This window comes from Hylaeus volcanicus, chromosome 4 (assembly GCF_026283585.1).
Source record: "Hylaeus volcanicus isolate JK05 chromosome 4, UHH_iyHylVolc1.0_haploid, whole genome shotgun sequence".
In the NCBI taxonomy this organism is placed as follows: Eukaryota; Metazoa; Arthropoda; class Insecta; order Hymenoptera; family Colletidae; genus Hylaeus; species Hylaeus volcanicus.
The window spans coordinates 30,265,009-30,285,166 of record NC_071979.1 but is presented as its reverse complement, the minus strand read 5'-3'; the positions used below and the strand labels follow the sequence as shown (position 1 = coordinate 30,285,166).

The following is a 20,158-nucleotide window of genomic DNA, read 5'->3' as shown; positions in this document are numbered from 1 at the left end:
TCACTAATTAAAGGTTTGATACTTATTACTGCATTAATAATGATAACGTTTAAATAATATATTAAAATAACGTATTGCAATGTTATAAAGCAAAGATTCGTACTAATTATGCATTTATAAAAAACAAAGAATAATTAATTCAAATGTATCAGTGGCGCCTTCTAACAGAAACTGTAGGAACTATTTTCACTAGAAACTTGGGCGTTTTTACACCGATGGCACCACTACCACTAAAACTCGCTCACTGAGCGGCTTAGCAAGCGGTGGCATTTCTGAATGCACCTATATGGACATAGTGGACCAATGAGATTCTAATCATATAAGTCGGTATAGTTTACAATGATTACATTCATTCATATTTAAATTGAATTAACATTAGCGGAATTAAAATGAAGAAAAACGATGATTTTAAGGCGTAAAATAATATAACATAATGTCTAAAGTGTTATTTTGAATAACATTATTTTGAAAGCGCATAGGTAACGCAATACGTGAATATGTATACAAAAGTAATCTGATACACGAAACGGTTGCTTAGGAAATTTAGAAAAGGCATCTTTTGATTGGCTGTGCATTTTCATGTAAGCAATCGTGATATAATATCCTGTACCCTTCTGTAAGCTTCATTTCAACGTTCATGTTTTAAGCTTCGGGCGTAGACGGGTTTTGTTCGGTATAGTTAACTTTTTGACTCTGGCGGAAATAATGACGTCATGAACCAAGTGTCGGTGACAAATGGATGATACATCGAAATGATATGGAATTGTGTGTATTTTAGTGTGTGGTTTTCAATGTGATTTATTGTAGAACAAAAAAGAAACTCTATAAAGTTAGTCGTGAGTGGAATTCATTAAAGATTTCGTAGGTTTCAAGCCATACTTTTTTCATGAAGGTAAGAACCTGTTATTTCGTATAATATTTTTCGTATGCAAGTGTCAAAGCTCTTGGAAGGATGGGTGCGTTGCGTTCTAATGCACGATATTTTTTCTATACATATCATATCTTGTAAGTTATCAAGATCACGCCTTTCAAATTATTCCTATGAGAAAATATTAAAATACATGTGGTTCACTTTTGTGGTCATCATTATATGCTGTACCAATATTGTATTTTTAGTATATTTTTCTAATTGATTAGAAAATTAGATTGATTAATATTTGTTAAATTATCTGTATCATACTATAAGAGCACAGGTAATTTTGTTAAAGTTTATGCATTTAATAACATATGTGCAATGTTCAATTTTCAGAATTGATTTACTTGAAGTGATAAAGATGTCAGATCACTTTGGACCGATAACCCTGAAATGGGATCCTAAGAATTTGGAGATTCGTACCATGTCTGTGGAAAAAACATTGGAACCCTTGGTTTTACAAGTAACTACTCTTGTAAATACAAAGGGTCCTAGCAAGAAAAAGAAAGGAAAATCGAAAAGAGCTAGTGCTCTAGTTGGAACAGTAGATAAAGCATCTAGTAATTTTATTGAAAAAGGTGAACAAATTGCTTATGAAAATCCCGACATTACTGCTGAAATGTTAAGCGCTGTCGAAGAAGTAAGGAAAACAGGTGCTGCAATGAGTATTGCTGCCAGGTATCATTTGTTTTATTTTTATACTTTTCCAGTACATTAAGAATTTTACATGAATTCTTATATTCGTGTTATTTAAACAGGGAGTTTTCAGAAGATCCATGTTCTTCTTTAAAGAGAGGCAATATGGTTCGTGCTGCAAGGAATTTGCTGTCAGCTGTAACACGTTTACTTATTTTGGCTGATATGGTCGATGTACATTTGTTATTGAAATCCTTGCATGTAGTGGAAGGTGATCTACAGAAGTTAAAAAATGCATCCTCGCAAGGGGAATTATTGGAAAATATCAAGCAATTTGGAAGAAATGCATCGGAGCTTATGAATCAAGCTGCAAAACGTCAGCAAGAACTCAAAGATCCTCAGTTACGAGATGACTTGGCAGCAGCAAGAGCTGTTCTCAAGAAGCATTCTACTATGCTTCTTACAGCTTCTAAAGTTTATGTTCGGCATCCTGAACTAGCTGCTGCAAAAGCAAATCGTGATTATGTTTTGAAGCAAGTTTGCGAAGCTGTGAATACTATCAATGATGTGGCACAAGGAAAAACACCAGTCGATAGTCAGCATCCTTACGAAGGACCCGGCGAACTAGCTGCTGCTTTAGATGATTTTGATGAAAGAATGGTGATGTCTCCGCTTGCATACAATGAAGTACGTACAAGACCCAGTCTAGAGGAAAGATTGGAAAGCATTATCAGTGGTGCTGCATTAATGGCAGATTCTTCTTGTACTCGAGATGAACGTAGAGAACGTATTGTCGCTGAATGTAATGCGGTCAGACAAGCACTTCAAGATTTGCTTAGTGAATACATGAATAATGTGAGTATTTTGCAAATGTCTTTCCTTCATTATAAAACACAACTGCTTTATATGCGTAAAACTATTTATATGCACATCAAAGTGAAATATAAAACACATATATGAACAAATTCATGTAATAATTACAATATAGGAAAATTTTATTAATTTGGTCTTTCTGTAATTTGTATTAGTTTAAATTTCACTTTCTAATATACCAATCATAGTTTGAATTTTGACATTGTAACACATTTTGCGGTACATAACATGTTACGAAATATTGATAACACACAAATAATTATGTTATCATTTAATGTAATCAATTTATTTATCAATTCTTTAATATGTTTATTCTACTCATTTGTTTTTTTATTTTGGTGACTGCAGTTACAGCTTGCTCGGGGTGGGAAAAGGGTAAATATGAAATCTTTGTGTTCTCGCACTGTTCTTGCATACAATTTACAAATTAAGCGAGATGTTTTAATCGTTTTATATATATTATTGATATGTTATCTTATAACGAACACTAATCAAATATTTTGTAATAACCGAGTGTTTGTCATTTTCCAATTGTATTCTAACTTGCACTACTGTACATAAATTATATTATTTCACGATACGTAATATAATTTCTAATTAATGGAAATGAAAGGGTATATAGCATAAACAAATAGTGTATATTACAAATGTTATTGTAAATTTGCCGAGATTAGAAAAGCTATAGATAGACATTTTTAATGGAACTAAACGCGTAGTCTAAATTAATGCTAATCAATTATAGGTTTCACACATATTTATTTTTTCATAATGCATAAATGTTATTTTGAAGCATGAAAAATTCTCTCATTAATTTGATTTTACAGCTTTTCATTTGTTTATGTTTGCTTGTGTACATAGCTTTTTCTTGATAATTTAATATTAATCGATTTAAAACTTTTCTTTCACCAAATAAATACGAATGTAATGTTTATAATTAATACCTTAATTATTACGACATAACAGACATGTAAATTAAACAAGCAGTTTTTGGACAATGGCAATATAAAATCGGTCTTTGTGACTATGTATTTATCATTTGAATAATCATTAAAATATTCTAATATTTTGCACTCTAATACGTTTAGTAAAGAGATAGTATAGATCTCATTCAGTCTTGTATACATATAACGCTGATTCGTATATTTCATTTTCGAATATTGCAACACATTTTAACAGATAGGAGTCAAGGAACAATCGGAAGGGTTGGAAAGAGCAATCGATCATATGTGCAGAAAAACACGCGATCTTCGTAGACAATTACGAAAGGCTGTAGTAGATCACGTGTCTGACAGTTTTTTGGAAACAAGTGTACCTTTATTGGTTCTTATCGAGGCTGCGAGAAACGGTCGTGACAAAGAAGTGGAAGAATATGCACTTGTTTTTACAGAGCATGCAAATAAACTAGTTGAGGTAAATATTATTTTGTTAAATATTATTTACTTGACTGTGTTTATTTGAAGTATTCAATGTACTAAAATTAACATTGTTTAATAACGTTGGATTCATTTAATCAGGTTGCTAATCTAGTATGCAGTATGTCAGGAAATGAAGATGGCGTGAAAATGGTTCGTTACGCAGCGGCACAAATTGGGAACTTATGTCCGCAAGTAATTAATGCGGCACGTGTGCTGGCAGCTCGTAATCGATCTAAAGTAGCCTTAGATAACATGGAAGTATTCCGACAAGCATGGGAGAATCAAGTCAGAGTATTGACAGAAGCTGTTGACGATATTACTACTATCGATGACTTTTTAGCTGTATCCGAGAATCATATCTTGGAAGACGTAAATAAATGTGTACTGGCATTGCAAGAAGGTGATGCCGATACTTTAGACAGAACTGCGGGTGCAATTCGTGGACGATCTGCCAGAGTTTGTAACGTTGTTCAAGCTGAAATGGATAACTATGAGCCTTGTATCTATACGAAGCGGGTTTTAGAAGCCGTGAAAGTTTTAAGGGAACAAGTAATGCCAAAGTTTGCACAGAGAGTAGAAGTTGCAGTAGATGCTTTGGGTAGTAACCCCGCTAAAGATGTGGATGAAAATGATTTTATAGATGCTTCGAGATTAGTATACGACGGAGTCCGTGAAATTAGACGCGCTGTACTGATGAATAGAGTAAGATGATTTGAAATTATAATCCTAATACTCTTATTTACATCACTCTTTTCACTTTTTATCCTGCGATTGATTTTAGGCGGACGAAGATTTAGATCCCGAAGACGTTGAGCTCGATGAGCATTATACATTGGAAACTCGTAGCAAATCGAGTGCTCAGACAGGCGAGCATGGTGTTGATGAATATCCAGAAATTAGTGGAATTACGACAGCTCGCGAAGCCATGCGTAAGATGCCAGAGGAAGATAAACAAAAGATCTTACAACAAGTGGAGTACTTTAAGAGTGAGAAATTGAAATTCGATAAAGAAGTTGCCAAATGGGATGACGCGGGAAACGACATTATTGTTCTTGCGAAGCATATGTGTATGATTATGATGGAAATGACAGATTTCACTAGAGGTCGCGGACCTTTAAAGACAACTATGGATGTCATTAATGCGGCAAAGAAAATTTCTGAAGCTGGAACCAAGTTAGATAAATTAACTAGGCAAATTGCAGATCAGTGCCCAGAAAGTTCCACCAAGAAAGATCTGCTGGCATATTTACAACGCATAGCATTGTATTGTCATCAAATGAATATTACTAGTAAAGTTAAAGCAGATGTACAAAATATTAGTGGAGAGTTGATTGTATCTGGACTTGACAGTGCAACTTCTCTTATTCAGGCAGCTAAGAACTTAATGAATGCTGTTGTTCTTACCGTTAAAGCTTCATATGTTGCATCAACAAAATATCCTCGACAATCTACGGTAACTGTAAGTATCGTTACTGTTGTCTTGTAATTTATTCAAAATTTACACTTAAATGATATATATATATATATATATATATATATATATATATATATCATTTCTATACACGAATAATCAATATTAATATTAAAACTATTTTACTTACTAACTATTGGACTGCATAGTATGTAAGTATTTATATAACTACAATATATTATTATAGCTGATAGCTGTACCTTTTACTACTTTTTGTAAATTTACATGTGGTTATTACTTTTCCATTTGTTTAATTAGTCTCCAATCGTTGTGTGGAAAATGAAAGCACCTGAGAAGAAACCATTGGTACGACCTGAGAGACCAGAAGAGGTTAGAGCAAAAGTACGTAAGGGTTCACAGAAAAAAGTGCAGAATCCAATACACGCACTTTCAGAATTTCAAAGTCCTACAGAAAGTGTTTAAACTTGTATGTGTAAGTAATTTAATGAAAATGAAATCTAGTATACAGCATCACCTTTGGAGAGTCATAAGAGCGAGATGTTTTATTTTCTGTTCAATATAACATTTAAATGTTGTGTGTAGTTATTACTAATTCATTGTGTATTCATTAAAAAAAATATAATGAAGTTTTAAAAATTAAGTTACTCAAAGATTAATTTTGCGTTTATAATTTTGATAAAAAAGGATAATGTTCGTAACAAAATTATAATAAAAGTATTTGAAAATAAAATATCTTGCATAAAAGAAATGTTCATATTCTTTATAAATATTGATTCATAAATGTTTGAAAAACAAAAGAGACAGTGTATGATCGTGTCAGTTTTCAGATGACATTTAATTAGATCTCAAAGATTAACTTCTTTTTCTAGAATATATGTGAAATTTAGATTTCAATTATATGCAAACAAGTGACTAAATGTCAACTATATTTCATAGAATATAAGAATGACATACAGTTTAAAGATGTATAATTTGATAACTCACGTTGATTATAACATTTTAATCGCTATGAAGTACTTGAACATTATTTAAGTAAATTACATTTTACTCCAACAAAGTTTACAATTTTTCATTACTCGTAGATATTAACAACTGAATAAGTCTATTTTTTTGCAAGCAATATCTACAGGAAAAATGTGTGACCACAATACTTAATTATATAACAAAATCTACAGTAACAATTAAGTATTTAAGGAATACCAATGTTTTTTTTAATTATTTTCTGTATCATTAATATGCAGATATTAGTTTTCAATTCTGTATTGAATTTTAATGAAAGAATATTGAATGATAAATGGTGTATGTATATGTACGTATATATGCACGACAGTTATCAAAGGCCTTACACTTTTTGTGTTGCATTATGATATAAGATTAGTAGATCATTACTCGTATAATTGAAATGGCATTAAGAATGGTATGGGTGATTTAGTTTTAGTTACAAGGCTAAAATCATTTCAGTTATACGAGTATTACTGCTCTACGACTAAAATTGCTGGAAATGTATTTTTGATTATTTTGATTTTTTTGTTGTCTTCAGTAATTAGATAATTATATTCGATGATTTTACTATCAACACACTTTCTTATACATATCCAGAAAAGAATGTCTCTGATTAGTAATACACATAAAAACACGTACTTTTAGTATGTTTAAATATTTGATGACCTTTGTACACAAAGGTTGTTGCTTCAAGTAATTTTAACAATAATCTTAGGCCTTGCATTTTTTCTAATATGTTACATCAATGTTAGTTTCTTATTATTATAATGTATTGTTTGACAATAATATTGTTGCATACTTTGTTATGTTTTTACATAAAGATTGCAACGATACACGTAAGAATGTCAACATTCATCCAAGCTAATAATTATATCGATGATTCCAATTGAAGTATATAGAAGTCGATTTAAATTCGTCTATAATATATAATATATTATTTCTTTACATACCCTATCCACTTTAATTTTAAATATACATTCATTTCGCATACATGTTTTTCTTACATTTTATATTAAATTTTAATGTTCTCTATTGGTTTTATGATTTGGCAAAGTAAACAAATTTTGCAATTAAACAAAATATATTAATTTTCATCGACAAGACTTACAGGAAAGCAATAAAAAATAATACAGTATTGCATTGGAATAAAGAGACTGCCGATCGAAGTATTTAACAATTGTATATAAGTAAATATGATTACACATTTTCGAAGAAATCTTGTTTACAATGGTTTTGTAATACGTATAGCCGATAAGAAGTAATTTTAAAGAAACTGATACCAATTTCATATTTATATGATGAATAAAATACTATGTTACATATAGTAGTTTGCTTTCAATGAATATTATAAGTTGGATGCATTGCCATTATCCTTATGAAACAAATTTCTGTAATACCATAAGTTTATTTTTGTAAATTAATATTAATCAATTGACCAATTACAATACATTATCAAATTTTTTTTTATTTGTATTATGTAGTTATAAAGTAGGTACTGGCCTGCCAGAGTGCATCAATGTATTTGCAGAAAATGAGTAAAAATAGTTCCACATTTTGTACATTTTCAACATATAATATATATTGGTATCAATTTTTTACTATTGTAAGACAAATACTAATTTATATAGAAATAATTGTAAAATTAAATTGTAGTTACTGATATGCTGCCAAATATAAGGTGATGCTTTTAAAAAATATCTTTTTTTTTACCATTACACATAACGTATAGAATTATAATTTTTACTGATATGGACTAGGAGCAGACAGGGTATATTAAGAATTTCAAATATAATACACAGACTTGTATTTTATGTGTTTCATTTACATACTAAATGATACAGAAATAATGATACGACACGAGAAAATCGCAAATGCAAATGTTCAATGGCAATAGTATGATATAGTAATTTAATTTCGCTTAAAAAATATAATTATTCATAATTCATTACACATTACTACTACTTGAAAAAGATTATTTACCGTTTGGATTACATTCTTCTTTCTTTTTTTTTTCATTTTAAATTTTGTACTTTTTTATGTTTCGACATATAGTTGAGATAGTATATATACTGAAAAATCGCATGAATAATCAAGTGAAAGTAGAACACGATATTTATGCTTGCTGAACTGAATTTTACAAATTATTTTTAGCACTACAACTACAAATTATTTTATATATGTAATTCTCATAGTACTGCCTTTTATTATACATAATACACGAGACAATTGTAGTTGCTTATTTTTTAAAACCTAGATATTATCTTGTCATTATTAATATTATTATTACATACTAAATAAATACAGGTACCATTAAAATAACTCATAAAAAGAACTGATATTTTCTCAGATATTTAAATGTGAGACAATTCGAGAACATGTAAACTCAGAAGTATTATGTAGCAAAGTATTATTTATGTACTAGTTACATTGTAATTAAACAAATTCACTATTTTCTTCTACTGCTATATATATATATAAACAGTTTTCACTGTAATACATGAACATGCTGTTAAAAATATTAATAATATGATTTAAATATTGCATGTCATTTGAATTGACACTGATTCAATGACTACAAGATACATGTTAATATAACTATTAGTATATGTTCCATATTTGGACTTTTTTTCATGATTTTATTGCAAAGAATAAAAGCATACAAACTAAATAGCTGCTTTTAATTAGTATATTATGTCATTTTATCAATATTATATAACAAATTAATTAAATTTACACCAGATCCTGATAAACAGAGTTTGAAATCTAGAAAACAGACAACCTCTCTATACTAAGTTGAATTTGAAAATTATAGAGAAATTACTTAAATGTATGGTTAGTTTTACACAATCGATGTATTATGAAATTTGAGTCATTCTCAAATAAATCTATAAATATCTATTACATATTTCATTAGACACTACATGTACACGTTTTTTTTTTCTCCATTGTTACATGGAGCCACAAGTGATAAGAGATAAGTGAAAAAATTCAAAAGCAAGATAATACGAAGCGTTATGCAATTAATGAGGTGCCTTAACTGTGAGTAATATATTCGATAAATCTATTTAATTTGCTTTATAATCACAGTTTCTGCATTCATACTAATGTATGTTGTGACTAAAATAATACAGATTTACCATATGCAATCTTACAAGATCCTGACAGTATGTCTATCACAATGCAAAAAAATGTTAATAAAATTCGTACATAAGTATGTGTTTCCAAATAGCACGTATATTATAAGTGGTGATTATTGTGTTTTAACGGTCATTAGAATATCGTTTTGTATTCTATAAGTTTAATTATTACATAACATTCAACAATTTTGTTTACTGAGAAAATATAATGTAAATGAATACTATGCAAACTTCATCTTCTTGTATTCAATTCTAATTTACTATGCTCAAAATGTATTTACCATTTACAGAATTTAGATATTATATTTCATTTGTGTATTTTAATCAGCTTTAAAGTATTGTTTTATAGAAATTTTAATTAGTTTTAATTAAAGTAAGTAAGCAGTATGACTACTTTCAACATTACTAGAGCGAGAGAAAGAGCCACAAAAAAAGTCCTTCACAGCCTGAGTAAGACTTTCATTTGAGATCTTGAAGTCTTTCAGATATATGCTGATAGAGGACCAGAATTATGACATAGGTTTACTCCTTTTAAACCAAGTAAATTGACAATAAAAATCACTGTTAAAAATTGTATCATACGATTGGATATATTAAGTATGTTTTAGCAACAAAATATGCATTGGATGCGATACATTTATCAATGCAAGAAATCACTTACATCAGTCTTAACGACCTCAGTATATTGTTCTTAGTCTGTCAGTAACACTACAGAAGATATATATCAGTATAAAATAAGTGTTATAAAAGGAACTCTTAGAGAAGTGTTTCATCTAGAAACGCATACTACATTATAAAACCTTTCAGATCTTAATAAAAGAAGCATTCTGAAAGAATTAAAAAAAAAAAAAAAGAAAGAAAAAAAGATATGCTCATCTTGGATGCAATAATTAATCATCAGGTGTACATATGTATAACATAATTCATGGAAAAGTGAATGCAATGTATAATAAGAATTAACTAGAAATTCCAAAATCTATTGGTACACAATTTTCATTTATACGCTGCCTCAATTTGTAACAATTTACACGAGATAAAAGTAGTGAAAACATTTACTTTTGGGAATAATTGTCCTTGGTTAAATAAGAAATATAAATTGCAAATTTCTGTAACAAGTGATTTATGTGTATATTATTATCGTTTATATTGACAAAAAATATATATGTAAAATTAAATGTTTATAATATTATGCAATATCTCCTGCCCATAAAAATTTGAATAGCATTTTTCTTTAATTTATGGTTATGCAACTGATTTCATTCATCTTGGATATCATATAACAGCATTACGTATTATCCACTTTGACGTTCGTTATATCTTTGTACGTTTAGTCACAGTCATTTAACTCTTAATATGATTCAGTTAATAGAACTGTGTTACTGAGGGTGGTAAATATTAGCCATACACATAGCCCATTTTTATTAACATTAAAGAAAGGAATGTATGGCTTCTATGATGATTCTGCAGTAACTTCTGGCGGTGTACTTACAGACGTTACTACTAACTTAAATGCTGGAACAAATTCAGCGGCATTTGGATTTAATGTACTCTGAAAATTGACATTGTTCAAATAAATATCCAATACGTATTCCATGGTATAATTTAAATATGAGTTATATTCGAGTTTGTACCTGTTTAGCAAGATCATCGTGCATTTTTAGGTTACTAAGTTGCTGAGAAAGTTCAGCACCATTTTCAGGCATGCTCGTAGCGGTAGACCAAGCAATAGAATTTGTATTTCTTTCATGTTGTCTCTCATCTTCCCACATTGCTTTCAAACATTCCTCTGTTAGCTCTTCTTCCATTAATTGTTGGATCACCTATAACAATTTTATTATTCATTAAACATGTTTAATAATTATTATTTTGTACAATTTATATGTATGTTTTATTCGATCTATATTAATATGTCAACAAAATAGTTGTTACTGAACCTCTTTGTCAAATTCCTCTTCATTTTCCATCCATAGATACTCGGAAAAATCGCTATCCTCCGTTCCTTGTACATCAATTTCAGATTCAAAGTTGTTGTCCATATAAGAGATAATGTCAGTTTCGTGACCGTAATCATTTCCAGAACCACTGTTTGGAATCTTCATTTTCATTCCAAATATATGTTTAACAGGACAGCGAGTAATTATCTATAAACAAATTGATATCTCTTTGATTTATGATAAAGTATCTATGCGTCTAGACGCTTTATTTTATATGCAGAAATACACAATACTTTTGTATACGTAGTTGTTACATCAATGTCAATCTTTAGATAATAGATACTGAAAAACAATTTACAAATGTTGAAAAATATTGGCTATGGATTGAATTATATATATTATTAGAAATATTAAAATGCGTATTTTATCAACAAAAGAGTGATTCGCTGCCTTGATTAAATGTATCGTAATCAAGAGTTAGAAAAAATAAGTATTAAACAAAATGCAACCTTGAACTCTTTTTGCGTATACAAGGCTCGCAAACGAAACGTTTAAATATGCAATTGCTTCGTTTACACATATGGTAGCATCGACTGTGAAATTACATTTTCCGTCGTAAAAACGAATCGATTTTAGTGTTTACCATTAATTTATTATTGTATGGGTAACCAACTGAAAATTTTGAACCGTTATATTTATCGCATCGTAGCAATCGGAAACGAGAAAGTATCACTTGACAGATCTGTTATAGGGCAACCATTTTTAACTGTCTACTTTGTAGTAACGACAAAGCAATATTTATTAATCTTTATTCATAATTATGTCGTGCATCTATTGTTATTACAATCGAAGATAATTCTCTACTGAACATGAAGTGTAAACTTACCTTTTAACAGTGCGTCTCTGAACGATTTGCGACAGAAAACACGATTTACGCAGTTCATGGGTAAAATACGTGTCGTGCAACACAAATTAACCCTTGAAGTAATGCCTGGGACGGTGCTGCCACCACGTACAAAAAGAGCAATGCACTCCGTGCACCAAAAGTTGATAGATATTGATTTTGATCTGGATATTGCAATTATTAAATAAGAAGTACGCATTCAAACTTTATATTTACCAAAATTTTGCAGGACCATTTCAAGTACGCGATAGATAAAGAATTGAAAAGTCAAGTACAAGCATATTTTGTCATGTCGATAAACACAATATGTACAAGCAAAATATTATGGCATAGCATGAATATTCTTATAAAATATCTAGACGATTATACAATTTTCCGTTAACGATTATTTTTTTACGAAATTTTGATTATATCGAATAAACTATAAACGTTGAGATGCATTCGCATACCTAGAGAAGTATTTATTAATTTATATATATATATATTAATGCATATATGTATGTATATATATTCTTTTATTAAAGAAACGGATAATAAGAAACAATATTACATTTATAAAAAAAAGACAAAACAAAGAAGCAATAGTAAATACGTAGAGTGTATTTTTATAAAATGATATTTGTAAGACCAAGCCCCTTCTTTCGAGATAATTTTTAATAGGAAAAATTGTTGTTATGTAAAATTTAATGTTACATTGCAATATGTTTTACAATTACTTTTTTTTTTGGTAACTATTTGTCGAATAAATTCTAAGAACGTATATTGAGTTATGTAGTAGGAAGAACCATCATGGCCACTGAGGCTGTTTTCAATTTGACTGGAGCGGTGTATTTACACTGAAGCGCGTGCTATGCGATTGGCCGATCCGGCTGACGTGCATGTGTTGACGTTTCATCAAAACAAAGCACGGTCGGGCGACCAAACGAGCATTTTATCACGGTGATTCGTTGTGAATGCATCGTGTATGCGCTAACAGAGTTTGCGAAAAGTGTTCGTTACCTGTTTGGAAGTGGTATATCGGGTTGTAGTGAACGAGTGCCTTCGGCCGTCATAATGTCGTCCACCGTAAAATTTACTTCGGACGAGAGTCTAGGTGGTGAGTAAATGGTCGTTTTCTAGAAAGATGCGAGCAGCTGTCAGTGCAATATCGCGGCCATTTCGCGTGACTGTAGCTGACGCATAAACAAACGCGGTCTTGCTTTCTTTTGCGTCGCAGACTTTATTATTCGTAAACCATATTATCCTCAAGATATTTCGTGATTATATTCGTTGCGGTTTTGAATAATTAAAAGCACAGCGATGCTGCAATTCTAATGTAAAACGATTGTACATAATATCGAAGATTTTGGCGCGATTATCTTGTTTCTAACCTGATATACGCCGGTATTTTATACTATTGATAAGTTCGTTCGTTAACAAATTTTTTTTGTCGAGCGATTTCTATAAACTGACTGCCGACTAAAAGTTTTTATTTCTGAAAACTTTATTTATGCAAATAAACTGTATGGAAATACGCCAATAATGAATTTCGTGTTATTCGAATATTCTATTCTGTTTTTCCTTAAAAAATTTGTTTCATGTCGTACGTATGCGTGTCGAAAACTGAAGTTTGTACTTTTTAAATTTACAAAATTTAAAAAGTTTGTTTTTAATAGATTCGATACAATCTTATTGATTGTCAATGCTCCCTGTTGGTATTGTTGTCATAAAAATGATGGATAATTTTTATATGTTGTTACTTATATGATTTCCCGAAGGTTTCTTGTCGTACACTATAGTTGAGTGCATACGTTGATAAAATGCAACAGGAGAAATGTGAACGATAAAATGAGCTAACATAAAAATGTTTTAAGGACGCCATATACATATTACTATTCGTAAATATCGTAATACAATTATCTGATTTATCGGTATGTTAGAGGTTATTTTGGATAATGTTCCGCGTTAAATAATACGTTGAATAATTAGATGAGTGTTGTATAGATTGGCTTAATTGTTTTGTCTAACGGACCCTAACAGACGAGGTAGTCGATCGAGTACAGAGATATCTTTGCAACGTTCAATGTAATCCTCAAATGCATTGTTTATTTTGCGTTATATCGAAGTGTTTGTTGTGCTGATAAAATCGTAGACAAGCCGGAAGGTGATCAATGTCAGGAAAGTCACACCGTGGCGTTATCAAGTTGTTATCGTGATTCCGTGTTTTTTTTTTCCATTAGGCATAGACGACAGGTAAATTTGTTTGTAAGGTTTTCTACTTTTAAAACGTGTACCGGACTTGAATTACGCTTACATCGCGCGCGACAGGCTAGATTTGTAAATGGATAAAATATGTTTTCAAACTCAAACACTTCTTGTACTTGTATTATCGTTTGTATTACATGCTGTGATCCACCCAACAATAGTGGGTCCGGGTTAATTTTCACTCGAGAACTAGAATTAGACCAGACATCGATACAAGACAAGTTTATCGTTTCCTAAAGAATGTTTTTCCTTTCCGGGAACGCTGGTGGAAGGCTGCACAGCCGTAATGCTGCTTACGTGACTATCCTCAGGAGCATTGGAAAGTGACGTCAGCTCTCGAATTCTATTGGATCGAGAACATTTTCGTTTGAATTCTACAATTTCGTAAAGATCTTGGAATATCGTAAAGATCACAAGAATGAATCTTTTGTTCACGAAAAATTAGAAAGCCCTCGTTAATAAGAGATTATGTATCGTTGCCCTGTACGCCCCGGAACATTTGATTGAAATGGCGGATTGATAAAAAAAAGGGGACACATTCGTGTCTATTTTTAACCGTAACGCCTGTTGGCGGACATAATTCAATTTATTAAGGCCACCTAGCCTGCCGTGATTTCATGGCACGTGACGTTTCCTGGTCATTTGTCGTGCATTAATCTTGTCCGCATCAATGGTGTCCCTCTACCAGCCGTGTGTTTCGTCGTGCGTTGAACGTTATCAGTCGATGTAATGCATTATACGCTAGTCACGAAATAATCCTCGTTTTTGCGAGAATGGATCTGTTCGGAGCTTCTGTAGAAACTTGTTGATCCGCACCTTTGCACGAGTCGCTTATCAATTAGTTAGTCAATTATAGCGACAGGTGTTGCCAGCCGAAGAACAAGTCTACAATTGTCTGGAATTGATCGCGATTTCACCCGGAACGGTAGTGAACGGTAGTTCGGTATGCTCATCGAACTTGCACAGTTGTGCAGTTTGCAGCAAAGACTCCCGTGAATTTGCTTATTGCGCATTCGCTAAACAAACTTCAAGATTACAAATTTCTCAACTCATCGTCGTATTGTATAGCGCGATTCGCATAGTCGCAAATTGCGGCGTGTTTTGTAAACTCGTCTCATGAATCACGTTAACGTCCTATTCAAATCATTCGTACACTTTCCAATTCATTCTACCCCCTTTTCAATTGAACAAGGTGGACCATTTTCGACGCGTCGGTGTCGCCGTCGCGCCACCTAGATAACTTGTTTACTTCTGAAGATTTATAATTTTATCTTTTGGTTCCAAGTGGAAGTGCCAGAGAGGTTTCAAGATTCTTGTAACATGAATAATATTTACGATGATTTTACATTACGGTATACAGACATCCAGTGCCGTTAAAGGGTAGTAACCAATAGTAACCAATTGATTGACAAATATTTTGTTTCGAAAGATGCCGAAAACGTAGTCAAGTATAATAATTACTTGTAATCGTATTCGATAACGTTGATAATCGGCGTACTTATAATAAGCTGACCTTATTGTTCGATAGTCGGATCAGCGGCATCTTTTTTCTCTTTTCTTAATCGTGTATCGATGCATCTTGTTCGAATCTCATGCCTGATGATGTACGATAATGTCAATAGTTGACGCAATCTCTTCATGTTTATCTTGACATTATCACGGGAAATTAGGTAGCGACAATTTACTATTCCATCGAAATCGGAATTGTTGTTGTTGAACATTTTCTTTTCACTTCATTTCCCCTTTGGCAAACATTCAATTTCGGAGTAAACGCATTAGTCGCGATATCTTAAATTTGTTGATGTTGAAGGTTTAACAAAATACGAAAGCAAAACGATCGTCTATTAGTTCGAATAGAGGATGAAAAGCGCTTACCGTTCCAAAAGTTATTATTTATTCTATCGATAACAGGTCGATGTTGATATAAGTGGCGAAAAATGGATAGCAATGGGATCAAATTAAAATATCGATCAATTTAATGGATATTCCGTCGTTGTGGCACGTCAAGTAGCAGGCGTGAGAAAAGGCACGTTTCGTTTTCTATCTCCAAGGCGAAGCAACGTTGACCGCGGTCAGTGTTAAAGAACGGACGCGTTATTTCGCGTTCCTATGTATAATACGTTGTACAGTAGGAATCATTCTGTCGTCTCTAATCTTCTATCGATACAACGATCACGCGTCGAATACATAAATTTCACTAGTTGAAGTTTTTCGATCATCGATTCAAAACAGGGTTTCGTACATTGATCAATTTTTATTCGTCGATCGGAAAATCGTTGAATTCTCCAAGACTAGAAAACGTTCTATCGAATAGAAGGCAACGATGATTCATCTTTTTCGGTTTTGTCTTGCATGCGATGAGCCAATCGCATGGAAATTATTATACATATGTATATGTACCCTAATAACGATTGACGTAGCGGATCGCAATAGATTCTCCGAGTTATCGAATTCTGTCGGGTCAATCGTGCAGTTGCATTAACTAGTGATCGCGATGCGTTATACGATTACTACGTCGTGTCAGAGCTAACGGACCTTTTAACCATGAACTTGTGCGATAATCGAGTCGAAGATTTCTCGATAACGGTCTCGCGCGATCGTATTTTACGATTCCGTGAATATAAACTTGCAAAAACGTTTGCACGTGTGAATTTTGCTTACATGAAAATTTGTCATCTCCGTTTGTAGCTATCAACAACGCTATGTTGTATTTTGATATCCGATCCGATCCGATCCGATCCGATCCGTTCCGTTCAATGTTACAAATAATTTACAAAGCATACAATTTTTATTCGCATTTTATTTAACATTGCCAGAGTCATGGGTGGAATTGAATCCTGTACCAGACAGGGTAACACCATTACCGTTCGGTAGCGGTGGAGAGGAGTACCTGCGACTTCTGAGAGAAGCACAAAGGGATTCCACACAGTCCTCTGCCAAGCATTCTTTGGCGTCTTCCCGTCGGGGCACACCTAGAGACAGGTATGACGTTTTACTAGAGTATGCTCGAATAGGATTCGGAATTAAGATCGCTACGCTATAAAAACTTGGGAAATCGGTCTATGAGAAGTCTAGTTTCACTCGTTGCTCCTCGTGTACGAATACGAACAGTTTCGAGAACAAAAAAATGTGTAAGCGGTAGGATGAGTCAGAAGATGCCGAGGGCGGGTACGTAGCAAACGAGGGAGGAATCTTTTTTTGGACGATTTCTTTGCGCTCGTACGCGTTGATATGTTTCGAGGATCCGCCGGATGAAAGAAGGACGAGAAAGCAAACAAACGGCCCGCTTAACGTATCTGCGATCCCTTCCACGTGACATATTTCACATTTTCTTTATCTGCATTTTTTCATTACGTACTTGTACGTATCGCGAGATACAACACTTTTCTAAGGTTATACGCGCGTTCCACTTAAGAAGACATCGCGAGATAATCGCGAAATCGTCGTTCGTTTAACATCGAACTCTCGCGGACAGGGTTGATCTCTTTTATTTTCTTCCTCAAGAATTTGGAATTATCCAATAATGTTTGACGATGCCATCTATCGATGCATTGGGTGAAAAGAGAAGCTATCGTACGAGAAGGTAGGTAATTCGATAAGCGTAATTAAACGGGATGTAATTTTTGTAATTTTCTAAAGTAGCGATTCATTTTATGCAAATAATATTTCCTACTAACCGAGGCTGACAGAAACGAAAGATAACTATGCTCGTATACTTGGAAAAGATTATTTGTAATTTATTGGAGCGATACGATCGAACGAGGATGAACGAATAATCAGTGCGCGTTCTATTGCAGCCCGGGAAGTCCACCTAACAGCCCCAACACGGAACTGTCAACCGAAGACGAGCTGAAAGGTGTCTATATAAATTACAGCTGTAACAAGGTCAGTTTTATAATCGATTCTTAACACTATGCGTCAGTGCTTTAAAAGTATATGCAAAAACAGGTTTTATCGAGCGAAATGACTTGTCACACTTTCTACGCAAGGTTTGCGAATCGCGCTGACTTCTCGAGCACTCCTCGAGTCCCTTCTGCGAGTATCGCGGCTCGTAGAGCACACGTAAAAACGGCGGAATCGTAAAAAATACAGTTATCTAAGAATGGCACACGCACTGATTGTAAATAATAAAACGAAAAAAAAATCGACCTTTAAATTTTTCCTTAAAAAAGAATTTGTTAATCTGGAACTTGTGTTTTTCGGCGATATGTAAATCGATAAACTCTTTTCGAACCAAGCCTGATAACGATAACATATCTTTTTTCGCTCGCGAATCGTGTCAATTATTTGTCTCTGCGGGGAGTTTGGAATATCACGGCAAGAATGAATTGTATTTTAAAAGAAAATGGCCTGCGACGATAACGAAAATAACGAGAAAGACAATTGTTTCGGAATGGAATGAGTAATGCCGATAAGAAATCGTAAAGTGCAACGCACAGTGAGACGAGGATTTTCCATGAGTCAGTTGGTTAAGCGGTGTTGTTCGCGCGAGTATATGCATACGTAACCTTTCTTTGTGTATGCATGCCTTTGTAAAGGCCAAGTGTTGGAAAGTGCAGCGGTCTACCTACTACTTCAAAAATTCTCATCTTGGCCGCTTAGATAAGATATTAAAAATAGAATATCTGTAGTTTGTGCTTTTCTGAGCTTTCGGTACGATGACTCGGGAACAGCGTTATCGATCACGTGACACTTGTTTCATTCTCTTTCAGATCTCGTAAACAACAGATGAAGTCGATTCCGTGGTTTCTGCATTTCTTTTTGTTATTTGCTAAAAATGAAAAAAACAATGCGATACTCACGGCCAGAGTGTAGGATAAGGTGTCGATGTTTATCGAGTGGTGCGAACAAACGACCTTCGTATTCTAATAACAAGAAACGGCATGTGCGGTAGTAGAGAAACGGGGCCTGATATGCGCCGCATGTTACCGGTAATCAGATACGTGGTTTCGTTGTACGTGCACTTGCCGGCCAAGGATAGCCAGGTTCACACGGTCGCGGGTGTAGTTAGAAATAACACGTAGTCCTCAACCTAGGAAAGCGTTCGATATCGAGCCGATAGGCTTGATAAGCAGGCTTATTCATGATTCTCGGTTTTTGTTTAAACGATAACTATAGAAAAATGAAATACGACTCAATTCCGAACAGCCACCGCGAGCCATTCCGTTAGTTGTTTATTATTTTTAATGTGCCGTGTTTAATTGTTTAAAATGATGTTATTTTCTATTTAGCCGAACGATTCTTAAAACATATGGATACTCGACTAATGGGCAATCGTAATAAACGCATTGCGCCAAAGTCGCGGCTTCGTCGCGGAATGAAAACACGTACAAGTATGTATACGCGGGTACGTTGTAGATCGTTCACCTGCGTCCGTGTTCGGTCGAGTGTTGCGCGCGTGTTGCCCCGTTACGACGGATCACGCGATCGCGAATCAGCGAATCGGCGTTCGCTACGCTCGCGCTTCTCATCAACGCGCGCAGAAACCGGTCCTCCCGCGGTTTATACGTTGCTTGTTCGAGAAACACTCCGAGAAGAGAGACATTCGATCCTCGCGACGTACCGGGCTTGTTGCAATTAAGTCAGCTCGTCCGTTATGCTCACTTTACGTGAACGCATCGTGAAAGCTACCTAACTAGGCCGAATGTCCGTTTTCTCGGGTTTCGCG

At 33.4% G+C, this 20,158-nt stretch overlaps 3 protein-coding genes across 6 annotated transcripts in view; 2 read left to right on the top strand and 1 right to left on the bottom strand.

Moving 5' to 3' along the window:
* The first annotated feature begins 418 nt into the window (after positions 1–418).
* On the top strand, positions 419–7,973 carry LOC128874912 (catenin alpha). 2 transcript variants are annotated; one of them, XM_054120071.1, is made up of 8 exons: positions 419–892; positions 1,250–1,591; positions 1,672–2,404; positions 2,771–2,797; positions 3,599–3,832; positions 3,937–4,539; positions 4,619–5,296; positions 5,567–7,973. In XM_054120071.1, the coding sequence occupies exons 2-8, from the start codon at positions 1,275–1,277 to the stop codon at positions 5,729–5,731; spliced, it is 2,757 nt and encodes a 918-aa protein (XP_053976046.1). In that variant the 5' UTR covers positions 419–892; positions 1,250–1,274; the 3' UTR covers positions 5,732–7,973. The 2 variants fall into 2 exon arrangements, with proteins under 2 accessions (XP_053976046.1, XP_053976047.1); XM_054120072.1 differs by lacking the exon at positions 2,771–2,797 and having other exon boundaries at positions 421–892; positions 5,567–7,971.
* An 87-nt stretch (positions 7,974–8,060) lies between these two features.
* Positions 8,061–12,386, bottom strand: LOC128874913 (polyadenylate-binding protein-interacting protein 2). Of its 3 annotated transcripts, XM_054120074.1 has the most exons (5): positions 11,852–11,937; positions 11,636–11,684; positions 11,343–11,549; positions 11,040–11,228; positions 8,061–10,957 (listed from the first exon to the last, which is right to left on the bottom strand). In XM_054120074.1, exons 1-5 carry the CDS (start codon positions 11,920–11,922, stop codon positions 10,859–10,861), a joined length of 615 nt encoding a protein of 204 aa, XP_053976049.1. In that variant the 5' UTR covers positions 11,923–11,937; the 3' UTR covers positions 8,061–10,858. The 3 variants fall into 3 exon arrangements, with proteins under 3 accessions (XP_053976049.1, XP_053976051.1, XP_053976050.1); XM_054120076.1 differs by lacking the exons at positions 11,636–11,684; positions 11,852–11,937 and adding an exon at positions 12,229–12,386; XM_054120075.1 differs by lacking the exons at positions 11,636–11,684; positions 11,852–11,937 and adding an exon at positions 11,986–12,121.
* Positions 12,387–13,149: 763 nt separating this feature from the next.
* Positions 13,150–20,158, top strand: part of LOC128875248 (BCL2/adenovirus E1B 19 kDa protein-interacting protein 3) — an 11,677-nt gene continuing 4,668 nt past the window's right edge. Inside the window, exons 1-3 of the mRNA XM_054120667.1 lie at positions 13,150–13,342; positions 17,307–17,472; positions 18,288–18,375. Coding sequence (XP_053976642.1) covers positions 13,300–13,342; positions 17,307–17,472; positions 18,288–18,375 — 297 coding nt within the window. The 5' untranslated portion in view covers positions 13,150–13,299. The remainder of the gene's footprint in view (positions 13,343–17,306; positions 17,473–18,287; positions 18,376–20,158) is intronic.

Excerpts from the sequence above, each read along its gene's own strand:
- LOC128874912 (XM_054120071.1), top strand. The coding sequence starts at position 1,275 with ATGTCAGATCACTTTGGACCGATAACCCTGAAATGGGATCCTAAGAAT. Across the intron at positions 1,592-1,671 it reads GCAATGAGTATTGCTGCCAG|GGAGTTTTCAGAAGATCCAT; the intron begins GTATCATTTGTT and ends TTATTTAAACAG. Across the intron at positions 2,798-3,598 it reads TTGCTCGGGGTGGGAAAAGG|ATAGGAGTCAAGGAACAATC; the intron begins GTAAATATGAAA and ends ACATTTTAACAG.
- LOC128874913 (XM_054120074.1), bottom strand. The coding sequence starts at position 11,922 with ATGTGTAAACGAAGCAATTGCATATTTAAACGTTTCGTTTGCGAGCCT. Across the intron at positions 11,685-11,851 it reads ATACGCAAAAAGAGTTCAAG|TATCTATTATCTAAAGATTG; the intron begins GTTGCATTTTGT and ends ATTGTTTTTCAG. Across the intron at positions 11,229-11,342 it reads AAGAGGAATTTGACAAAGAG|GTGATCCAACAATTAATGGA; the intron begins GTTCAGTAACAA and ends AAATTGTTATAG.